At 40.6% G+C, this 21,419-nt stretch overlaps 1 protein-coding gene across 5 annotated transcripts in view; it reads left to right on the top strand.

The window, feature by feature from the left end:
• AFF3 (ALF transcription elongation factor 3) overlaps window positions 1-21,419 on the top strand; it is a 285,260-nt gene that overhangs the window by 159,440 nt on the left and 104,401 nt on the right. For 4 of the 5 annotated variants that reach the window (XM_028727893.2, XM_077927591.1, XM_028727892.2 and 1 more), the window contains one exon: window positions 17,073-17,159. The exons of the other annotated variant lie outside the window; for it this stretch is intronic. In XM_028727893.2, coding sequence (XP_028583726.2) covers window positions 17,073-17,159 — 87 coding nt within the window. The remainder of the gene's footprint in view (window positions 1-17,072; window positions 17,160-21,419) is intronic. 5 annotated transcript variants of the gene reach the window in all.

Raw genomic sequence — 21,419 nt, 5'->3', positions numbered from 1 at the left:
ATTGTGAAAAGACATAATCAGCAATGACTAAATAATTAAGGGAATTGAAATGTAGAGTCATCAGGGAATGCATTAATAATAACATGATTTTTCCATATGCTAAAAATGCTGCCTTAAAAAAAAAAATCAGTCATCACACATGCTCTGTGGCAAGAAGAAAGAAATTTAATAGGAACTGTAATTAGATGTTCTGCTTTTAACTGACTGAATAAAAGATGAAATCATATAGAAAGTATATTTAGATACAAGCCAGAAAGTAAACTGATTATTATTCATAGTCCTGCTAATAGGAGCTCTAATTTATGCATCTAGTGGGAATCATGTTAAGCAATTAGGAAGCTGTGTCACACTTCACTTGCCTTTATGCATTTACATATTTATATATTTTTCAATAACATGGTAACATTTCCCATCGTTTAGTCTGCAATCCTATAACCACTTACCTGGCAGCAAGCCCCATTGAACTCAATGGAACTTACGTCTGAGAATGGCCTGTTAGTTGCCTTTATTGCAAGTACCTGCCTAGAATATTACTCTGACATTCTGTCTAATAAATATAGCTGCTGCAGTTCCAAAGCTGTCTGATGTTCATGGGAAATAGCATCAAACATGCTTCTGGTTTGTTCTGTTTTTTCAAAGCCAACCTACCGCATTCCACTACACTTATGGAATGGGCACTGCACTCAACGCATGCTCAGCCCAGAACTGGAGGAGGGAAACACAACCAGAAAAGACACAAAAGGTGGGCACACCCTCAGTGCCCCTGGCAACACTTGTCAAAACCCACCAATCAAGGACTGTGCTGGCAAACATGTCACCTTCATGTGGAGGGAGTCAATGATCTTACAATGGGCAGAATGACTCAACATACACCCCAGCATTATGCAGCATGCAAAACAATGCCACACTGATCCCTGCCTGCTAGCTCCAATAGCACAGCCAGCAATGATCCCACTACTGCCAGGCTGAAGCTATCCCTATGGGCAGGTCATACTCCTCACAGCCACCATTTTGAAGCACATAGAGCAAAGGGAAGAAAGGAGAGGCCATTCAACACATCACCCACATATCTCTCTGGGCAGAACACCTGAAGAAGCCGCACATTAGCCTTCCTGGGACAACTGTTAAGGACTCTTGACAAATAGCCAAAGGAAGGGACCAGAATGGGCAATGAGAGCAGTCATAGACACAGGCAGAGAGCAGCAACCTCCAGTGGCTCACCAAACAGGACATGAGGTTGGGGAGCAGCAGATAGGAGTTCAAGCCTCAGCAGAAGAAAAAAGGGGGCAGGATTTTTTATGCACAGTGTTCCCTCTTTGTTTAGCATGAATTTTCTGTTTCTGACCCTTTAAGCTTTAGATATGAACGATATGAGGCCAAAGTGTTACAGCCCCATGCAGGGCATTCTTTTAATTTGAGTTATGGTTTCCCAGTGTGGAGTTTATATACTGGTGTTTGTATGCTGAAAGTGGGTCCTGAATTCTATCATATGCTTATGCTTCGTCCTGTTGACGTGAGCAGAGTAGTCTGACCCATGAGCAGCTTATTTTTAATGTTTTCCCTTCCGCTGAAGACAATGGATGGGGAATTATTTGTTCCATGTCTGTGTTGTGCTAGCAACACAGACATGATCATGGATTGAAGGAGTGTAAGATATGGTTAAGGGCCAAGTCCAAGTATTGAAGATCTCTCGGTATGGCATGTGTGTAACCTGCTTCTATTCCTGCAAAACAGAATAATTCCAGAAAGTTAAAAAGTTTACTTTAGGTCTTTCTCCTGCCTCGCAAGCCACAGAAATCAGGTTCATGATTTCTTGGCCCCCTCACTATCTCTTGGCTCCAGGCTTGACGTTTTGGCTGCAGAGCATCTTTTATAATTAGGCTGGCAAAAATTTCTATTAGCTTTCTCTGCTCACTCCAAGGTCTAATTGACAGCTGTTCCAGTCCCGCTCCCAGATGGCCAAGCCAACACCTTGAAGTTGAGCTGCCTCTGATATAATTTACTTCCACCTGTCACGTTAGGGAGCTTTCAGGCTAAAACAGAATTTATTCCCAGGAGCAGCACTTCTGACTTCCTTATATTAGTTACTCTGTAGACCCACTTATTTTCCTCCCTCTCTCTATTCATTCAACTGTTGTCCTATAACATGTTGACCATTATGTTAAATTGTCTTTGCATATATATTTTTAACAACCGGATTTTGAGGGCAAATGTGAGAGAGAAATTCTTGTTTCGAACTTTTACTTATCAAGTCTGGAGACCTGATACTCATTACATAATTTATTTTAGAAATGCTGGCGCTTCATTTATGGCTGTCTCTGTTGTCTCTGCATAAGCCTTGTCTAATCATTAAATAAAATCGGTGTATTACTACATTAGCAAAACAACAACACAACCCGCATGATTGTTTAATAGGGTATGTTGCAGAAAATGGAGTGTTAAATGGTCTCACTAGATTTTTATTTTGTAAGAGTGCATAAGGAAGCTGCTTTGGTAGGGTACTGCTTTCATATGTGGAAGAAATCACTTGTACTGTACATCATTTTTATATCTTGTTGCTAAGCAACATATCATGGTGCGAGTATTGCAAAGGTGTCTGCTTTCTCATTAAAAATGTTCATGTTGCTCTTTAATCTTGCTAAATTAGTACTGTTATTTGTATTATGTTGCCTCCTTTTGTGTCTATTGATTGAGGTTTCCAGCCAATGGATTTTGAAGAAACCTATCAGGGTTTTATTAAGTTGCATTTGCATTTGTAACTTAGACCATATGTGTCCATGATACTCCCTTGTTTCTCAGTTCATCAGCACTTGTTTTCAGACAGGGAATTGAACATTTGTGCTCACAGTCATAAAGGTAATTGGAATCATGGTCTAGGCTGTCATCTGGATCTCATTACATGTCATGGCAAGACTCCTACTGGCTTGGATCCAAAACAACAACAACAATAGCCATGCAAAACCCCGAGCGGAAATAATATAGCCACTAGCTCTGCTCTGCAAAGCACTAACAGAGTTTAACCAATGTCACAGTGAGTCAAGAGTTACACAGCAGTGTGCAAAATATGGATGGCAAGCAAATATAGATGGGAAAAATGGAAACATAGACGTGTGGCTCAGCTGAAAAAAGAAAGGGCTTGAAAAAGATCCTTGGGTGATCCTCTGTGGAGTGGGGGGGAAAGGAAATGGGGTCTAGAGTTTATATGGTTTATAGGTTTATATGGACCTGTGCCCCCTTCATGGATCACTGCCTTGCCGTAGCGAAGGGGCTTGAAGAACTCAGAGAAGCTATGAACTACGCCGAGCAGGGCACACAAGATGAACAGGTCATAGTGGAGAGTTTCGACCAAACGTGATCCACCTGGAGGAGGAACCGGCAAGCCACTCCAGTATCCTTGCCAAGAAAACTCCATGGACAAAGACAACAGGCATATAAAAGTTATGACGCTGGAAGATGAGCCCCTCAGGTCGGAAGGCGTCCAACATGCTACTGGGGAAGAGCGGAGGGCAAGTAAAAGTAGATCCAGAGCTGATGAAGCGACTGGGCCAAAGCCGAAAGGACGCTCAGTTGCGGATATGCCTGGAAGCGAAAGGAAAGTCCAATGCTGTAAAGAAAAATATTGCATAGGAACCTGGAATGTAAGAACCATGAACCTGGGTAAGTTGGAGGTGGTCAAAAATGAGATGGCAAGAATAAATATTGACATCCTGGGCATCAGTGAACTAAAATGGACGGGAATTGGCGAATTCAGATCAGATGACCATCACATCTATTACTGTGGGCAAGAAACCCGTAAAAGAAATGGAGTGGCCCTCATAGTCAACAAAAGAGTGGCGAAAGCTGTACTGGGATGCAATCTCAAAAATGATAGAATGATCTCGATACGAATCCAAGGCAGACCTTTTAACATCACAGTAATCCAAGTTTATGCACCAACTACTGGCGCTGAAGAAACTGAAATTGACCAATTCTATGAAGACTTACAAGACCTTATAGAAGTGACACCAAAGAAGGATGTTCTTCTCATTATAGGGGATTGGAATGCTAAAGTAGGGAGGCAAGAGATAAAAGGAACAACTGGCAAGTTTGGCCTTGGAGATCAAAACGAAGCAGGGCAAAGGCTAATAGAGTTCTGTCAAGAGAACAAGCTGGTCATCACAAACACGCTTTTCCAACAACACAAGAGACGACTCTACACATGGACATCACCAGATGGGCAGCATCGAAATCAGATTGATTATATTCTCTGCAGCCAAAGATGGAGAAGCTCTATACAGTCAGCAAAAACAAGACCTGGAGCTGACTGTGGCTCAGATCATCAGCTTCTTATAGCAAAATTCAAGCTTAAACTGAAGAAAGTAGGAAAAACCACTGGGCCGGTAAGATACAATCTAAACCAAATCCCTTATGAATACACAGTGGAAGTGAGGAACAGGTTTAAGGATTTAGATTTGGTGGACAGAGTGCCTGAAGAACTATGGATGGAGGCTCGTAACATTGTACAGGAGGCAGCAACGAAAACCATCCCAATGAAAAGGAAATGCAAGAAAGCAAAGTGGCTGTCCAACGAGGCCTTACAAATAGCGGAGGAGAGAAGGCAAGCAAAATGCGAGGGAGATAGTGAAAGATACAGGAGATTGAATGCAGATTTCCAAAGAATAGCAAGGAGAGACAAGAAGGCCTTCTTAAACGAGCAATGCAAACAAATAGAGGAAAACAACAGAATGGGAAGAACCAGAGATCTGTTCAAGAAAATTGGAGATATGAAAGGAACATTTCGTACAAAGATTACCATAATAAAGGACAAAAGTGGTAAGGACCTAACAGAAGCAGAAGACATCAAGAAGAGGTGGCAAGAATACACAGAAGAATTATACCAGAAAGATATGGATGTCTCGTACACCCCAGGTAGTATGGTTGCTGACCTTGAGCCAGACATCCTGGAGAGTGAAGTCAAATGGGCCTTAGAAAGCACTGCAAATAACAAGGCCAGTGGAAGTGATGGTATTCCAGCTGAACTATTTAAAATTTTAAAAGATGATGCTGTTAAGGTGCTACACTCAATATGCCAGCAAATTTGGAAAACTCAGCAGTGGCCAGAAGATTGGAGAAGATCAGTCTACATCCCAGTCCCAAAGAAGGGTAGTGCCAAAGAATGCTCCAACTACCGCACAATTGCACTCATTTCACACACTAGCAAGGTTATGCTTAAAATTCTACAAGGAAGGCTTAAGCAGTATGTGGATCGAGAACTCCCAGAAGTGCAAGCTGGATTTAGAAGAGGCAGAGGAACCAGAGACCAAATTGCAAACATGCGCTGGATTATGGAGAAAGCTAGAGAGTTCCAGAAAGACATCTACTTCTGCTTCATTGACTATGCAAAAGCCTTTGACTGTGTCGACCACAGCAAACTATGGCAAGTTCTTAAAGAAATGGGAGTGCCTGATCACCTCATCTGTCTCCTGAGAAATCTCTATGTGGGACAAGAAGCTACAGTTAGAACTGGATATGGAACAACTGATTGGTTCAAAATTGGGAAAGGAGTACGACAAGGCTGTATTTTGTCTCCCTGCCTATTTAATTTATATGCAGAATACATGCAGAATGCGAAAGGCTGGGCTGGATGAATCCCAAACTGGAATTAAGATTGCCGGAAGAAATATCAACAACCTCAGATATGCAGATGACACAACCTTGATGGCAGAAAGTGAGGAGGAATTAAAGAACCTTTTAATGAGGGTGAAAGAGGAGAGCGCAAAATATGGTCTGAAGCTCAACATCAAAAAAACGAAGATCATGGCCACTGGTCCCATCACCTTCTGGCAAATAGAAGGGGAAGAAATGGAGGCAGTGAGAGATTTTACTTTCTTGGGCTCCATGATCACTGCAGATGGTGACAGCAGCCACGAAATTAAAAGACACCTCCTTCTTGGGAGAAGGGCAATGACAGGCCTAGACAGCATCTTGAGAAGTAGAGACGTCACCTTGCCAACAAAGGTCCGTATAGTTAAAGCCATGGTTTTCCCAGTAGTGATGTATGGAAGTGAGAGCTGGACCATAAAGAAGGCTGATCGCCGAAGAATTGATGCTTTTGAATTATGGTGCTGGAGAAGACTCTTGAGAGTCCCATGGACTGCAAGAAGATCAAACACATCCATTCTTAAGGAAATTAGCCCTGGATGCTCACTGGAAGGACAGATCGTGAAGCTGAGGCTCCAGTACTTTGGCCACCTCATGAGAAGAGAAGACTCCCTGGAGAAGACACTGATGCTGGGAAAGATGGAGGGCACAAGGAGAAGGGGGCGACAGAGGACGAGATGGTTGGCTAGTGTTTTCGAGGTTACCAGCATGAGTCTGACCAAACTGCGGGAAGTAGTGGAGGACAGAGGTGCCTGGCGTGCTCTGATGCTGGGAAAGATGGAGGGCACAAGGAGAAGGGGGCGACAGAGGACGAGATGGTTGGATAGTGTTTTCGAGGTTCCCAGCATGAGTCTGACCAAACTGCGGGAAGTAGTGGAGGACAGAGGTGCCTGGCGTGCTCTGGTCCATGGGGTCATGAAGAGTCAGACTAAACAACAACAACAAAATGGACCTGTGCAGAGACATTTAGGAACAGCCTGGTTGCATCATGAACATTCCAATAGGGATGCCACTTATATGTGTTTTTGTTAATGCTCCTGTTTCCCCAAGAGCTAACCAAGTCTTTGCGCAATATGGTTTTAGTATAAATCGGCACCTTGTGACATTTTGCGAGAGCTTGTGCATTAAACTGTGCAATGCCTTGCGGTAGTATGCTAACAGGAGCTTCTTGTGGTTGGCACCTGGCTGTCTTGAGAGACAATGGAGTGTGTCTCTGGGGGTGAAGTCAAACCACTGTGCTAGCAGCACCGACTGACCTCCCCAGGGTGCAAAAGCCTGGGCAGTGCGTATGGATGTCCTGGGCTGCCCAGACAACAAGATCCCACTCCTGGCCTCACTGATGTGGTCCAAAGGAAAGCAGAGCAATACATTTGGCACCAGCTTGGCTGCAGGAGTTGATGAAAGGAGGCGTACAAGGTGACATCCACCCATCTTAGCAGGAGCGCACAGCCAGATTTCAGCTCTTTTCCCATGCAAAGTTATTGTACAAATTTGCAGGCAAACTTTCCATTTGCAGAAGGGGCTTTTGATTGGTAGAGGGGCACAGTTGAATTCAACCCACAGGTTTTCCCTGAGACTTCTTTAGGAAGTAGCATTCTACTCTCTCCTAATTTGATATTGCTACAGTTCCTATTATTTTACAAAGCATCCTAATCTCTAGGACCAATTTTACTATGGATTATTCTAAGCACATATATATTATATGTCGTTTCTGCGAATTAAGCAGCTGAATTTATTTTATATTTATGGTCTTCCATATGCACACTGCAGCAGTATAACATCTTATATTGTGTGCAAATGATTAAAAGGATAAAATCTTTACAAGATGCGTAACTGCTTGAATTACTACTCTCTTTTATATATTTTCACATGAAAAAGTAAAGGCCAAAGGCATTTCCCCACATTTAGTACCATTAAATCCATCATTAAACCTCTTGCTAAACACAGAATAAATTTAATAGAGCACCTCAAGTACAGATGCTGATGCCATGGTGTTAATATTGTTGCAGATAAAAACGTAATAAATATTGCATTGCCAAGATAGCATTAGTCATACTATTGATTATATAGACAAAATGAACAATATTATTGAGATTAATGACCACCGTATATTTATGTTAATGTGTTGATCTAGTCACTAGGATTGATACAAGGATCCTAAAACATTGCAATATTTTCAAACAGCAGAATGTTTATTCATTCTTTAAATAAATACATCATAAGGTTTTCTTATTTATTTATCTGTAAAAAACAGCACAAGGACATCGCCTTTCACTGCTGGTTGTTCTGAAAAAGGTTACAGCATGTAGTATTGGGTATTGGTACAAGATTTTAAAAACGTACTGAAATAAAAATACAACTTGATTATGAAACGACCTGTTTTAGACCATATTTTTTAATTGCAATAATTAAATTCCTGTTTTCTTACCACCACACCTTAATTTAGCCACATTTGTTTACAGTGCAGCAACCATGAATACTGATTGGATGATAATTGTTCTTGTATGCTTTTTGATTTACAAACAGAATTTTGGTATGTTAGCCACTTAATTGCATTTTCATTGCATATGTGGGTCCATGCCATTTTACCTTACACATTATTTGAAAAATGCCAGCAAGAATTTTCTCATCCTCTGAAATGGTCATTGCGTTTGTAGATACACTCACTGCCTTTTCTTTCTGCCTGAGGAGTATCCAAGTGGCTCCGGTTGACAAGGAGATGTACTTCGATTAATGCTGTTGTCATCTGAATAGTTTCAATATCTATTTTATAGTCGCCCTAGTGGCACTTTACATAGATTAAATGTGAATTTCTTCTAGTGTCTGTCTAAGATAATCATGCACAGTAAGCATTATGAACCCTTCTTCAATCAGTAGAATGTTGCGGTTGCTATGCCAACAACTTGAGATCCAGCATGTACAACAGAGTGTAGAAAAAGTTGACGTCTGCCTAAGCCATAGCTTCCAGATCTTCTAATGTGGCCCTCCAGATGTTGCTTAACTCCCATACTCCCCAGCTGTTTGGGGTAATGGTAAGGGTTGAATGGAGCTATAGCCCAGCAACCGTGTGAAATGCCACAGGTTAGCCAACTCTAACGTTCTAATGTTCACCCTACCGGGGATGATGCCATCTGGGTCCACATTCTCCAGTGCTTCCTGAGATTGTCAGAGCCAGCACTCAGGAGATGGTTCAGAACACAAGAAGAGCCCTGATGAACCAGAACAAAGGCCCATCTAGTCCAGTATTCTGTTTCCACTGTGGCAAAACCAGAAGCCCCCCAAAAGCATGCAAGCATACCTATGATTCCTAGCAATGGGAATTCAGAAGCATACTGGTGGTATAACATAGCTATCAAGGCTAGTTGTCTCTTCCTCTCACCTGTCAGCACTTAAGAGGATTCCGCAGATCATTTAGGAGAGAGATTGTCAGCCTAGACCAGACAGTCCCTGTCAGAATGATGAGCTAGGCACCATGGTGGGGAGATAACTCTCGGCCAGTTAAATCATGCTGGCGAGGCTGTGATGGAGAGGAACGCAGTGATGGGGTGAGGGTGCAATTTCCCTGCCCATCACAGTACTGAGCTAGGCTGTAATGCAAAGGAAAATAGCTGGAGGAGAGCTCATAACAAGGCACCGCAAGGGGACTTAGCATGGGGAAGATCATAGGAAGGGGTGATTTCTGTGTGTGCGCACTGTATGTGTAGTGCTCTGAGATAGGGTACATTTGTATGCTCATGTGTGTGTTGGCCATGCTCACTTTTTGGCTGCACCCATTGTGCCATGCAAGCTCCAGATTAGGGTTTGCTGGCCCAATCTTTTTCTTAATACAAGAAAGGTTAAGAACCATTGAGTCACCAGCCAGCCATTCTCTATGTGGCCAATGCTGAGATCAAGAATGAAATTCCATTTGGGACTAAGCCCTGATGAACTCATTGGGACTCACTTTTCAATAACATGCAAATAAGTGTTTATGTAGGAATTGTCCAGATAGTCTCAGCAAAGTATAGGAAGCAGGGTTAAGAAAGAAATTAAGCTAAGGCTTTATAAAAGCCAAGCCATTTCCCCCCAAAATAAAATTCCCTGCTTTCTGGTATTTTATTATTACCAGCACATGTCTTGAAATACTACTTCTAAACATGCACTGCATGCATGGCAGAGGAGGACACTATGCATACAAAATGCATCTCTGGAGTCTGGCATGGTACCCAGATGTCAGTGAATCGTCTTCACACAAAGACCTGGGGTTAAGGAGGGACATGTGTCCACAGGGGTCAGGGGAAGGTGAAATAATCCAAACTGGGCTTCCTGAAGATAAAAAGAAATCCATAAGACCGGGGGGGGAGTTGAAAAGGGATGAAAAGCTCAACTTGATGGGATTTCAAAGTGAGGTTAATTATAGAAAATAAAACTGCTTGGAAAGAATCTGTACATTCATTTAGGGTCAGCTGAAGGTTATAGTGGGCAGTTCCAGAACCCTGAAGTGGATGTTCTCCAATCCATGGTCAATGTGCAGCGGAACCTCTGTTTTTGAACGTAATCTATTCCAGAAGTCTGTTTGACTTCCAAAATGTTCGACCGAAAATCAAAGGGCTGTCAACAAAGTGAATGGTGAAAATGGAAAAATGCACCACAGAAACCATTCGACTTCCAAGGTGTGTTCAAAAACGGAAGCATTCACTTCTGAGTTTTCGCGTTCGGCTTCCGAAATGTTTGGCAGCCGAGATTTTTGAAAACCGAGGTTCCACTGTATAAGGAGTCTGCAAGACAGCAAGCAAATGATTTTCTTGGTTTATTTGGCAAGGTGGTCTGGTTTATTTGTGCAGGTCCATATCCTACAACATTCCTCTGGTGAAAATAGGGATGTCCTATATATTATATTATATTATATTATATTATATTATATTATATTATATTATATTATATTATATTATATTATATTATATTATATTATATTAATATTATATTATATTACATTTACTGTTGTGGAGGTGGGGGGATGATTAACAAAATCAATCCTCCTGGCAAACTGGGAATATCCCCTCACTCACCCAAGTTTAGGATATTCCACCATTCTTCAGCAGGGTTTCTTTTTCTTTGAGAAAAATAAGCGGTTCACATAAATGTAAACTAAGTTTTAATAATAAAGAAAACTGTAAGAAAAGAACATAATGTCTGAGAGAAACTGAAACAACATCATGAGGCAAGTCTGAGGCAAGAAACAAGAAGAGGCAGTTGGTCCCTCTTAACTGAAGTTCTTAACTGAATAGACACGGAAGGGAGGGGCTGATTCCGGAGCAAGACACACAAGCCCCGCCCACCAGATACCATGCACTCTATTATTCAAATTAGGCGCCAGTGTTTTTCTTACATATACCCCGCCCATCTAACTGGGTCGCCCCAGCCACTCTAGGAGGCTTCCAACATATATAAAAGCATAATAAAACATTAAAAAGCTTCCCTATACAGGGTTGCCTTCAGGTGTCCTCTAAAAGTTGTATAGTTACATGTCTCCTTGGCTTGGGGGTCGCATAACTCCATATGCTCCGATGAAAATAAGGATGTCCTACCATACCCTTTCCCATTTCTCTGATGAAAATAGTGACGTTCTAAGGAAAAGTGGGACAATCTGGGATCAAATCAGGAACCGGGATGGCTTCTGTAAATCCAGGACTGTCTCTGGAACACAGGGATACTTGAAGGATCTGCAGGTCTGGACAAACATGGGACATGGGCATAGCCAGGGTTTTTGTTGGGGGGGGCAGGACTTTGTTAGGGGGCAGGACTTTTGTTAGTGGAGGGCAGAACCGATGTGATTGCTTAGTTAAGTATTTCTATTGCTCAGTTAAGTATTTCTATTCTATTGTTTTACTTGATTGGGAGAGGGCAGCTGCTCAATGCACCTAGTTGTATGTATGTTTTGAATAGTGTATATATGCAATTTGACTGAAGAATATTTCAAACTTTATTTCAAGTTAAACCACTTTGCCCAGGAGAGGTGGTATAGTGCTTAGAAACCTCAATAGTATGTTGAGGCTTTATTCATGATTGTAAAATGCTTTGAAATTGACAGATAAAAGACAACTCATGCTGTTAGTGCTAAGTATTATTGCTTTAAAGGATGAAACAAAAGAGAGAGGGGGGGGGGCAATTACACGTTTAATACTCTTGACTATGAACACAAGCACTGTAGCATAACAATTGCATAACATGTTAAAAATAAATATTTATCTTTATCTTCAAACATAAGCATAATTAAAAATAACTCTGTTTAAAAATGTTCAGTTTCCTGCAAACATATAGCAGCATAGAAAAGAAAAAGCCATGTGACGAAGCATAGGGAATGCTGTGTTGCTGTCACTCTGGAGAGCAAGTTGCTGATGTGTATCTATACTTGGAAACACATGGAGTTGCTCCATTTCTAGCTCAGAAAACAGTTTCATTCCAAAGGAAGTTGTTTGTTGTGAGAGTAAATGAAGAGCATGCATTTTGTGTCATTGTAATGTGCCATCTGCTCCCCTTCGAGTCCCAAGTGGAAGGACCCAGTTTAAGAAGTTAGCAGCAACTCTACTTTCACGTCTTATCCAAGTCAAGACTACCTAGCTGGCCTAAATGATCAGTCAAGTATTTAAAAGCCCCTAGTTTGCAAGGGTTACTAAACAATTACTAATTACAGATACATAAATTGAAGACTAGTTGATTGCACTAGTACCGCTTATTCTGTAGACAGAAAGACAACACAGGCTTAATTCACACTCTGTTACTGTGTGCAAAACCTTTATGTATCAGCGAAGAAGAATGTGTGAGAAGGAAAGTGTTTTTCCACACATTAATAGCCCAAGATGAGTTTACCATCTGGCACAGTGGATTTCAAGTCACCGAGAAGTCTTAAACACGAACACTCATAAAGATACTTTTATTTTCTGGTGTGTACTTTGTTCCATCAGTTTGATTCTGATCTTTTCCTTTTGTGCCCTTGCCATCTCTCTGTAACAACCCCCCCCCCCCCCACTTCTCACACTGGCCAAATTGATTGTTTTATTGTTACAGCAGGATGAAAATAATTTTAAGGAAGGAGTTTTCATACAGTGTTTTGAATTCTCTACAGATAACTAAACTGAAAAGGTCCTGGCGATACCTTAGTAGCAAATATAATCTGCTTTGTTCTATTATTTTAATGTAGGTATGTTAAATGCCTTAATAAAAAATTGTATGAAGCTTGTACGTAGCTGTACCAAATGTTACAGCCAAGCCTGTAACACATAGCATCAAGCTAAGAACAAATGGTGTAATAGAGAAGGAAAAACTATGTTTCACTTCTGTACATGACTATTGTGATGAACATGACCACTGTTTACTCCAAACTTCTGTTGTGGTGTTTTTTTTTTCATTTAACTAAGAAGTTGCTATTAAGACTGAAAAACTTGTAGCCCATGGTTACAATTTTGGCAGTTCCAACATTTTTGGGTAATGATACTATCACATAACAGAATAATGGAAGCTAAATTTTGTGTGGATATCCTATTTGTGATAATTAATATGCATTCTTCAAAAGTCTTCATCTAAACCACACGTAAAACCTCATTCCAAATTGTAAGAGGTGATGAAATGGGCACATTTAGATGTGACAGCAAACCATGGTTTCCTGTCTTGTGCACAAGCATCCATGAACCTTGGTTGTGTGCAGCCTTTCATTTCCTCTTCCTCCTCCACATGTAAAGGGAAGAGACAACCATCCATCTGTCACTGTGTTCAAATGCAGCAAACTGTGCTTTGCCCTTCAAACCAGAATCTGAACCATAGTTTGATCTTGATTCATAAATGGCATCTTGTGCTTTAGTTGATGTGGCAAATGCTAATAACCTATTCTTTCACCTTTTGTTGTTGTTAACCCAACTCCTTCATATTTCATCTGGTGGAGACTAAATGTTGCAATTTTATTTTAACGCTAATAACCATATATTGAACTCTGCTCTGTACTTCTTATTTCAGCACTAAATGCATGCATGTGACCCAGATCTAGAATGAAATTAATCCCAATATGACCTTGTTCAAATATTTTAGCACCAAAAATGTAAAGGCTACTGCAGATGCCTTATTTGCTGTTATACATGTAATGGTTCAACTTATTTAAAATTGTTTTTGCTTTATGGGCAACAGGTTGTGCTTTCATTTTATTGTACCTTTCAACCTAAAAAAACTATACCAAAAGACATCTCTGTTGCAGATATAAACTATGTCATATAAAATTTCTTCATTGTTACTAGATTTCCCCATTAATGTCTGTTTTTAACTGTCTGCCAACCTGGAAACATTTTCTTGGCAACTCTGGCTGATTTGGAAACACTGAACATTTTTTCCATTCCTCTTCTGTCCGCATATATTCTGCCATCTGTCATGTTCTGGAAAACAGACAGTCTCATATCATGTTCTTTATGGTTTTTCACATTCTCTTTTATATTTGTTACTTGAAATCGGTCCAAGGTAATCTTCAGTCTATAGCAACTGCTTAGTTAGCAAAGTTTAAAAATAGCATTCATGTTAGTATGCACTACATGTACTATTGTAGCTGCTGCCATTATTATTATTATTATTATTATTATTATTATTATTATTATTATATATACAGAGACCTGGACCTGAATGATCTTAGCTCTTTTCTGCATAGTCTCTTTCCTCATTCCCAAGAGTCGTCCATTTATCTTCATTAGCCACTTGTTCCAGTCTGCTGCTAGTTTTAACCAGGAAACAAGCTGTATTAGCTTTGCATAGCAATTCAGGAATTAGAATCCACAGTTCTTGGAGGAATAAGGCCAGTGCACCAATAAAGATTGTACCTTGATTAATCAAATAATCTCAGTTTGCCTGAGCTGGACCACTGTTCAGACAATTGTCTCATCACATAGCCCACTGCTTTTGTTTAAGCACTTAGTTTCTAAATAGATACTGAGATGCAACAGAGGAACACGATCAATTCTTTCCCTTCTAATCTGTTTTAGGGGCAGGAGGAGATGGATTTATTATAAAAGTACCCTGCATTCTAAACTGCCCTGTGATCTTCGGATGAAGAGTGGTATATAAATTAAATAAAATAAATATGTAATTATTCTAGAAGGTAGTTTAACCCAGTTACTGAGCTCTTGGAAAACAGCTGTTTACATCAGGTGTGGGAAGAAGACAGATTGGCATCTACTAGTAGACCTCTGGGTGATTTGCAACTAAAAGACTATTTTCTTCCTTGAAATTAGGCTAAATTCTAATTAAGAAAGCTTAGGGGAGGAAACCAGCAGGGGGGTTTCTTTTGTAAAAAACGAGCTGCAAACACATTCCTGGTACTTAAAGCAATTCCTGCACTGGTTAGGCTTGTGCTCAGAGGGACTATGGTCCTTAATTCACTTCAGTGTGACTTTGCCCCAAAGCAGCTGTATGGTACCTGCTGGCGTAAGTTGGTGGATATTGGGGTTCAAATAAAAAGCAAAGCAGATTTTGGATGTGCTGTTCTTCATGAAAGTACTGCATGACTGACCCAGGAAGGTTAAGTCCACTTGGAAATGAATGGGTCACATCCAGATTTTGTTGGATTACATCCCCCAGCCAGTAATCAAGAACTGATGGCACGTGGTCCAGCAACTTATGGAGGTTTGCAAGTTCCCCAGCCCTACTCTAGAAAGATTTCCAAGGGCCAGGGGGATGTTGAGCGTAGCATGTCCTGATTTACTTCTTATTACAATTAGAGGGACGTGGGTGGTGCTGTGGTCTAAACCACTGAGCCTTGGGCTTGCTGATCAAAAGGTTGGCGGTTCGAATCCCCGCAATGGGGGGATCTCCTGTTGCTCGGTTCCAGCTCCTGCCAACCCAGCAGTTCAAAAGCATGCCAAAAAGTGCAAGTAGATTAATAGGTTCCGTTCCGGCGGGAAGGTAAACGGCGTTTCCGTGCGCTGCTCTGGTGTCGGTGTTCCGTTGCGCCAGAATCGGCTTAGTCATGCTGCCCACATGACCCAGAAAAACTGTCTGCAGAGCAAACAAACGCCAGCCCCCTTGGTCTGTAAAGCGAGAGGAACGCCACAACCCCAGTGTTGTTCACGACTGGACTTAACTGTCTGTGGTCCCTTTACCTTTTTACAATTAGAGGATTACCGGTAAATTAATAAATCTTAGGTCGAATCTGATCTCTCCCTGGGGAAAATCCTGGGGGAAAACAGAATCTGAACAAGGCCTGTGTTGAAAGCCTTTTACTGTGTGATTTTAGAAATACCTGAAGATTACTTGCATCTTATTCTTTATCAGATGAGAGATATAAGAAGAATTAGAAGATGAAGAATTTTACTAGAGATAAGTGAATGAGAAAACAGTTTAGATTGCAAGCTAAATGATTTTCTGATTTAAAGCCACCCACAGAGGTGACATGTGGCTAATAAACTGTTTAACATTTATAGCCCCCAATAAAATAAAAGGCTGTGTCTTTTATTAGAAAATAAACTTTTTATCAAAGAGGGATTAAAGGTAACCATCATAACTCACAAACAATCTTTAAATAGTTTTTCCTGTTTATTATTTCAAGATTGTGTATCAGGCTAATCAACTGACAAAATGCTGTTACATATTTTACTGGAAATAATAATAATAATAATAATAATAATAATAATAATAATAATAATAATAATAAAAATTATATTCCCCCTATACCCACAGGTCTCAGGGCAGTTCACAGGATAAAATTACAATATAAAACCACAAAATACATAACTGAAATAAAACCAGAAACAGCCAAATAACACCCCCCCAAAAAAAACACATTTTAAAGAATCAAAAAGAATCATAGAGTTGGAAGAGACCACAAGGGCCATCGAGTCCAACCCCCTGCCAAGCAGGAAACACCATCAGAGCACTCCTGACATATGGTTGTCAAGCCTCTGCTTAAAGACCTCCAAAGAAGGAGACTCCACCACACTCCTTGGCAGCAAATTCCACTGTCGAACAGCTCTTACTGTCAGGAAGTTCTTCCTAATGTTTAGGTGGAATCTTCTTTCTTGTAGTTTGGATCCATTGCTCCGTGTCCGCTTCTCTGGAGCAGCAGAAAACAACCTTTCTCCCTCCTCTATATTTTAGAAGGGCATTGGATGGCAGTCACCCAAAGGCCTGGTTAAAGAGGAACATTTTTGCCTGGTGCCTAAAGATGTATAATGAAGACGCCAAGTGAACCTCCCTGGGGAGAGCATTCCACAAGTGGGGAGCCACTGCAAAAAAAGGCCTGTTCTCATGTTGCCACGCCTCTTCAAACTCCACAGGAGTGTGAGATTCCAGGGGTCAAGGCGTTTACCCAGGGTTTGTGTTTCCTTTGGAAATGAGGCACAGTGGAGACTGTGGAGTCTTTATTATATATGGTTTATTAAATTATATTAAATATAATTTTGAAATCTCTTCTTCTTTTTAAGGAAATGACCCATTCATGGCCTCCGCCACTTTCTGCTATTCACACACCTGGCAAAGTGGAACAAAACAAGTTTCCTTTCACCAACAAGGTAAATAGCTTTATCTTTAACCTTTACCACCCTCCATTCTAATGAGGAACCTGAACTACATGGGCCATATCCTGTTGGGGGAACCATGAGAACAGATTTGGGGGACATGTGAGAGGAGGAAAGAACGGAAGTCTTATTGTGCCATTGGTATTACACATGCAGAGCATTGGACACAACCCTGTGTCATAACTGTTTATATACCATCCGTGTTTCATCTCCTTTGGAGTTGAAGATTGAAAATATAACTAGAGAGTTGACCTGAATGTAGTATTTTGCATAGCTTTGCAACTTCAGATCTGCAGATAAAGCCTTTGGAACATTTCAAACCTAGTTGTCGTGTGCGCATTTTCCTCCCCTCCTAACTTTAACTTGCATAAGACAATCTGCTTTTTATCAACATTCATTTAAAAATTACCCTCATGGCTGGTTACCAAACCTACACCATCATCTGCTGCCTCTACTCCCCTCTTTATAAATCTTCTGTCAGACCTCTGCCCTTTTCCTTTACTTCTGCTTTCTGTGTTATTAACTACTGCTACAGGCCAATGATTGTATCAGCTCTTGTGATTTGTAAAATATCAGCACACTGTTGATTATAAATAAATGTTTGTTGTTGTTGTTTTTAAAAAAGTTGTGTTGTGAAGTTGTTGCCATTCCAAAGTCATGTATCTGAAGTACAGGAAGAGGCAATGCCAGAAAAAAACCCCAGCAGCCTCATACACTGGGATAGCCAACCACATTGGTTCATAAAGGGGAATAGCAAGGTAGAGAGAGAAGTAGGATAAGCAGTTGTAACAATTAATTAGAAAGGAGATAGGAGCATTAAAGTGTTTCCTATATTTGTATTGATGTGGTAAATTAACCACACATCTCGAGAAAGCGGTAGTTTTTGCTCATTTGTGTTTAAAAATATAATCTTGATTATGTTAGCCCTCAGGCATTTTGAACTACTTTTAACCTGTACTTCAGCTAATTGCTAGTCTGACAGCTTGAAATTTACACTGTATTAAATAGGCAATTAAAATTCCACAGGCTGTCATGGCTGCAGCCAAGCTTATTTGATATCAGTCTAGAAATCAAAGCTGAATAACTGTCTGTAAAAATTTCATTCTATTCCTATGGAATATGCTGTATAACAATAAAGGAAATTTAATGTCAAGTAGACTTATTGGCTTCAATTCAGCTGGGGACTCAGTGGTATGCCAGACATACCATTTGCACAGCTGCTTTTGTCTTCCAGTTCGTTCTTCAGCCACCCCTATGCTGAATTGCTTTTTTAAACTTAGGGGTTGGTGGCAAATATAGTCCAACCCAGTGATTCGGTAAAAGAGAATACAGAAATAGGAAGCAGCAGAAACAGCAGTCCACAAAGCCTTGAAGATCAAGGCAACTGAATACAGGAGTGTGTTCCTCTAATCCCAGTGGCAAACTGAACATTTCCAGTATTACTCAATTGGGGGCATAAAGTTTCAATTTGTGGTCATTGTTATAATACTGGAAAAGAGAGCTCTATTCCATGTTGCTTTGCTTTCTATGTTCAAAGCTATATCATGGTACCTCGCTTCTCAAACTTAATCCATTTCGGAAGTCTGTTTCAAAACCAAAGTGTTCCAAAACTAAGGCACTCTTTCCCATAGAAACTGATGCAAAACAGATTAACCCATTCCAGACTTTTAAAAACAACCCCTAAAACAGCAATTTAACATGAGTTTTACTATCTAATGAGACCATTGATCCATAAAATGAAAGCAATAATAAATGTACTGTACTATAAAATAAATAAGACAGTATTGTAGATGATAAAAAATAAAATTAATTTTTTTTCTTACGTGCACTGATACCTCCATACAGGATGTTTCCTTACACACAATTTTTTGTGTGTACAGTGGTACCTCGGGTTACAGACGCTTCAGGTTACAGACGCTTCAGGTTACAGACTCCACTAACCCAGAAATAGTACCTCGGGTTAAGAACTTTGCTTCAGGATGAGAACAGAAATCACAAGGTGGAGGTGCGGCAGCGGGGGGAGGCCTCATTAGGTAAAGTGGTGCTTCAGGTTAAGAACAGTTTCAGGTTAAGAACAGACCTCCAGGACGAATTAAGTTCTTAACCTGAGGTACCACTGTATATGTTTTATTTTTAATGGCTTTCTGTAGCTATATGGTATTATTTCATAAGAAACATAATGAGCACAACTTTGCACCGTAGTTACATTATTTCAGTTATTTATTCAGACTTAGGCTCCATCTTTCCTTTGCTTTGGAACCCAAGGCTGGATCTACACTGACCTTTTTAACATTATTAGAACGATATTAGCTATATTGTTCTAAAATGTCACAGGGCATACCACTAAAAAAAAAGTTTATTACCTTAACGTTGTTCCTCCATAACAGCAGTTTCCCTTACTGCCTGGTTCTTGGTTGCTCTGCAGCGCTCTCTGGTGCCACATTTTAATAATGCATTATTAATGTTCTTAGCAAAACGTAATGTGACCCTTACATTTTGAAAATCATTCTTTAACTCTTAATGTTATAAACCACAAGGGGCAACCCTGCCATGTCCCTCTACATGTTATCAGTCATTATTATATCCAATCCATTTGCCCAATAACTGCTGTAGATTGTGTAAATTTGTGTATTTCAGTTCACTAGCCTTTTGCCATGTTCTGACTACCTAACAGTTGTACCAGACATCTGCACGCCAATCTATCCAAGGCTTTAGAAACGTCTCATGAGAGTAAAGCTGCCAGTTTTGCTAATTTTCCTCCCACGGCTAATGATGTTTATTGCTGTCCACACTGACTTCCCTAGCTGGGGACATGGGGACATTACTGTAACTATCTTGACATTGACTTCTACATTTTAGTTGTCTACCTCTACGTTTCTGTTCTCCCTCTCTGATGTTTTCGTCTGAGTCTCCCTTTGACATCTGAATTTGTACATGGCAAAAGCTGCAAGCCCTTTGAGCTCCTGTCTAGTTAACTTGGAACCCAAATGTGTGTGGTTGGTATGAGTGATACTGTTCTCTGGAAAACCTGAAGAGAACTGAAGTCTAGAGTGGCAGCCATTTTTAGTTTTGTTGTAGTAAGAAGTTTATCTGTGTCATTGCTTTGCAAAGTTTGCAGCAAAGATTACATGGTGTTAGAAGAGAAATTGAAAGTTAAGCAGCAAATGATAAAAAAGAAAAAATACCCAGCTAAACACTCCTGCAAAATGTTTGAAGAAAAGGCAGCAGAGAACTGGATAAGGTGGAGACTAGAGTTTGAATTGCACTCTCTTGTAAGTGGAGCAGATAAGGAAGATAAGAGAGACTTCAGTGAGTGCTTGTTCTTTATGTGGCAGGTAAAGAAGCAACAGCAGTATTTGATCCCTTTCAGTTTGATGATGACAATGCAGATAAGAGAAGCATTCAGGTTTTGATTAATAAATGTGAAACATACTGCACGCAAAGAAGGAGGATTGCATATGAAAGGCACATATTTTTCACAAGACTGAAAGTGAATTATAAAGTGAAATCCACAAGTCCACTTAGACAGCGTTCAATTAGTCCAACTCAAACCAGATTTACTGCTTGTTAGCTACAGAGCCAGTGTGGTGTAGTGGTTAAGGGCAGTGGACTCGTAATCTGGTGAAATGGGTTCGCATCTCTGCTCCTCCACATGCAGCTGCTGGGTGACCTTGGGCTAGTCACACTTCTCTGAAGTCTCTCAGCCTCACTCACCTCACAGAGTGTTTGTTGTGTGGGAGGAAGGGAAAGGAGATTGTTAGCCGCTTTGAGACTCCTTAGGGTAGTGATAAAGCGGGATATCAAATCCAAATTCCTCCTACCGGAAATCAGGATATTTACATTGATATAGGAAAATATGGGTGGTTGGCTTTTGCTGCTCAACTCCCCAAGGGACTGAGTCCCCTAAGTCTTTGATCGGTCAGAGATGAATGGATGGAGACAGGATGCAGTGAAAGCAAGGCAGATCTTTATTTTTCTGTTGCAACAGAGATCCATCCACTTCTAGCAAGGAGGCAAGAGAGACCCAGAACCAAGAAGAAACATCTCTTTTAAGGGTTTGCATTTTGGCATGGAGAAGAAGGACATCGCCTCTACAGACAGTCAGAAATTACATCACACATAAGGTGGGGTTACTGTGGCTCAGGCAGGCCAAGGTGCGATATTCCTGAGGATTTAGCAAGTTTTACATAGTTCCAGACACAGTTTACACACAAAAATAGCATTTGTAAGACAATCAGGATGCCAGTCAGACAT

This window comes from Podarcis muralis, chromosome 4, assembly GCF_964188315.1.
Source record: "Podarcis muralis chromosome 4, rPodMur119.hap1.1, whole genome shotgun sequence".
NCBI lineage: Eukaryota > Metazoa > Chordata > Lepidosauria > Squamata > Lacertidae > Podarcis > Podarcis muralis.
This window is presented reverse-complemented; position numbering and strand designations above follow the sequence as displayed.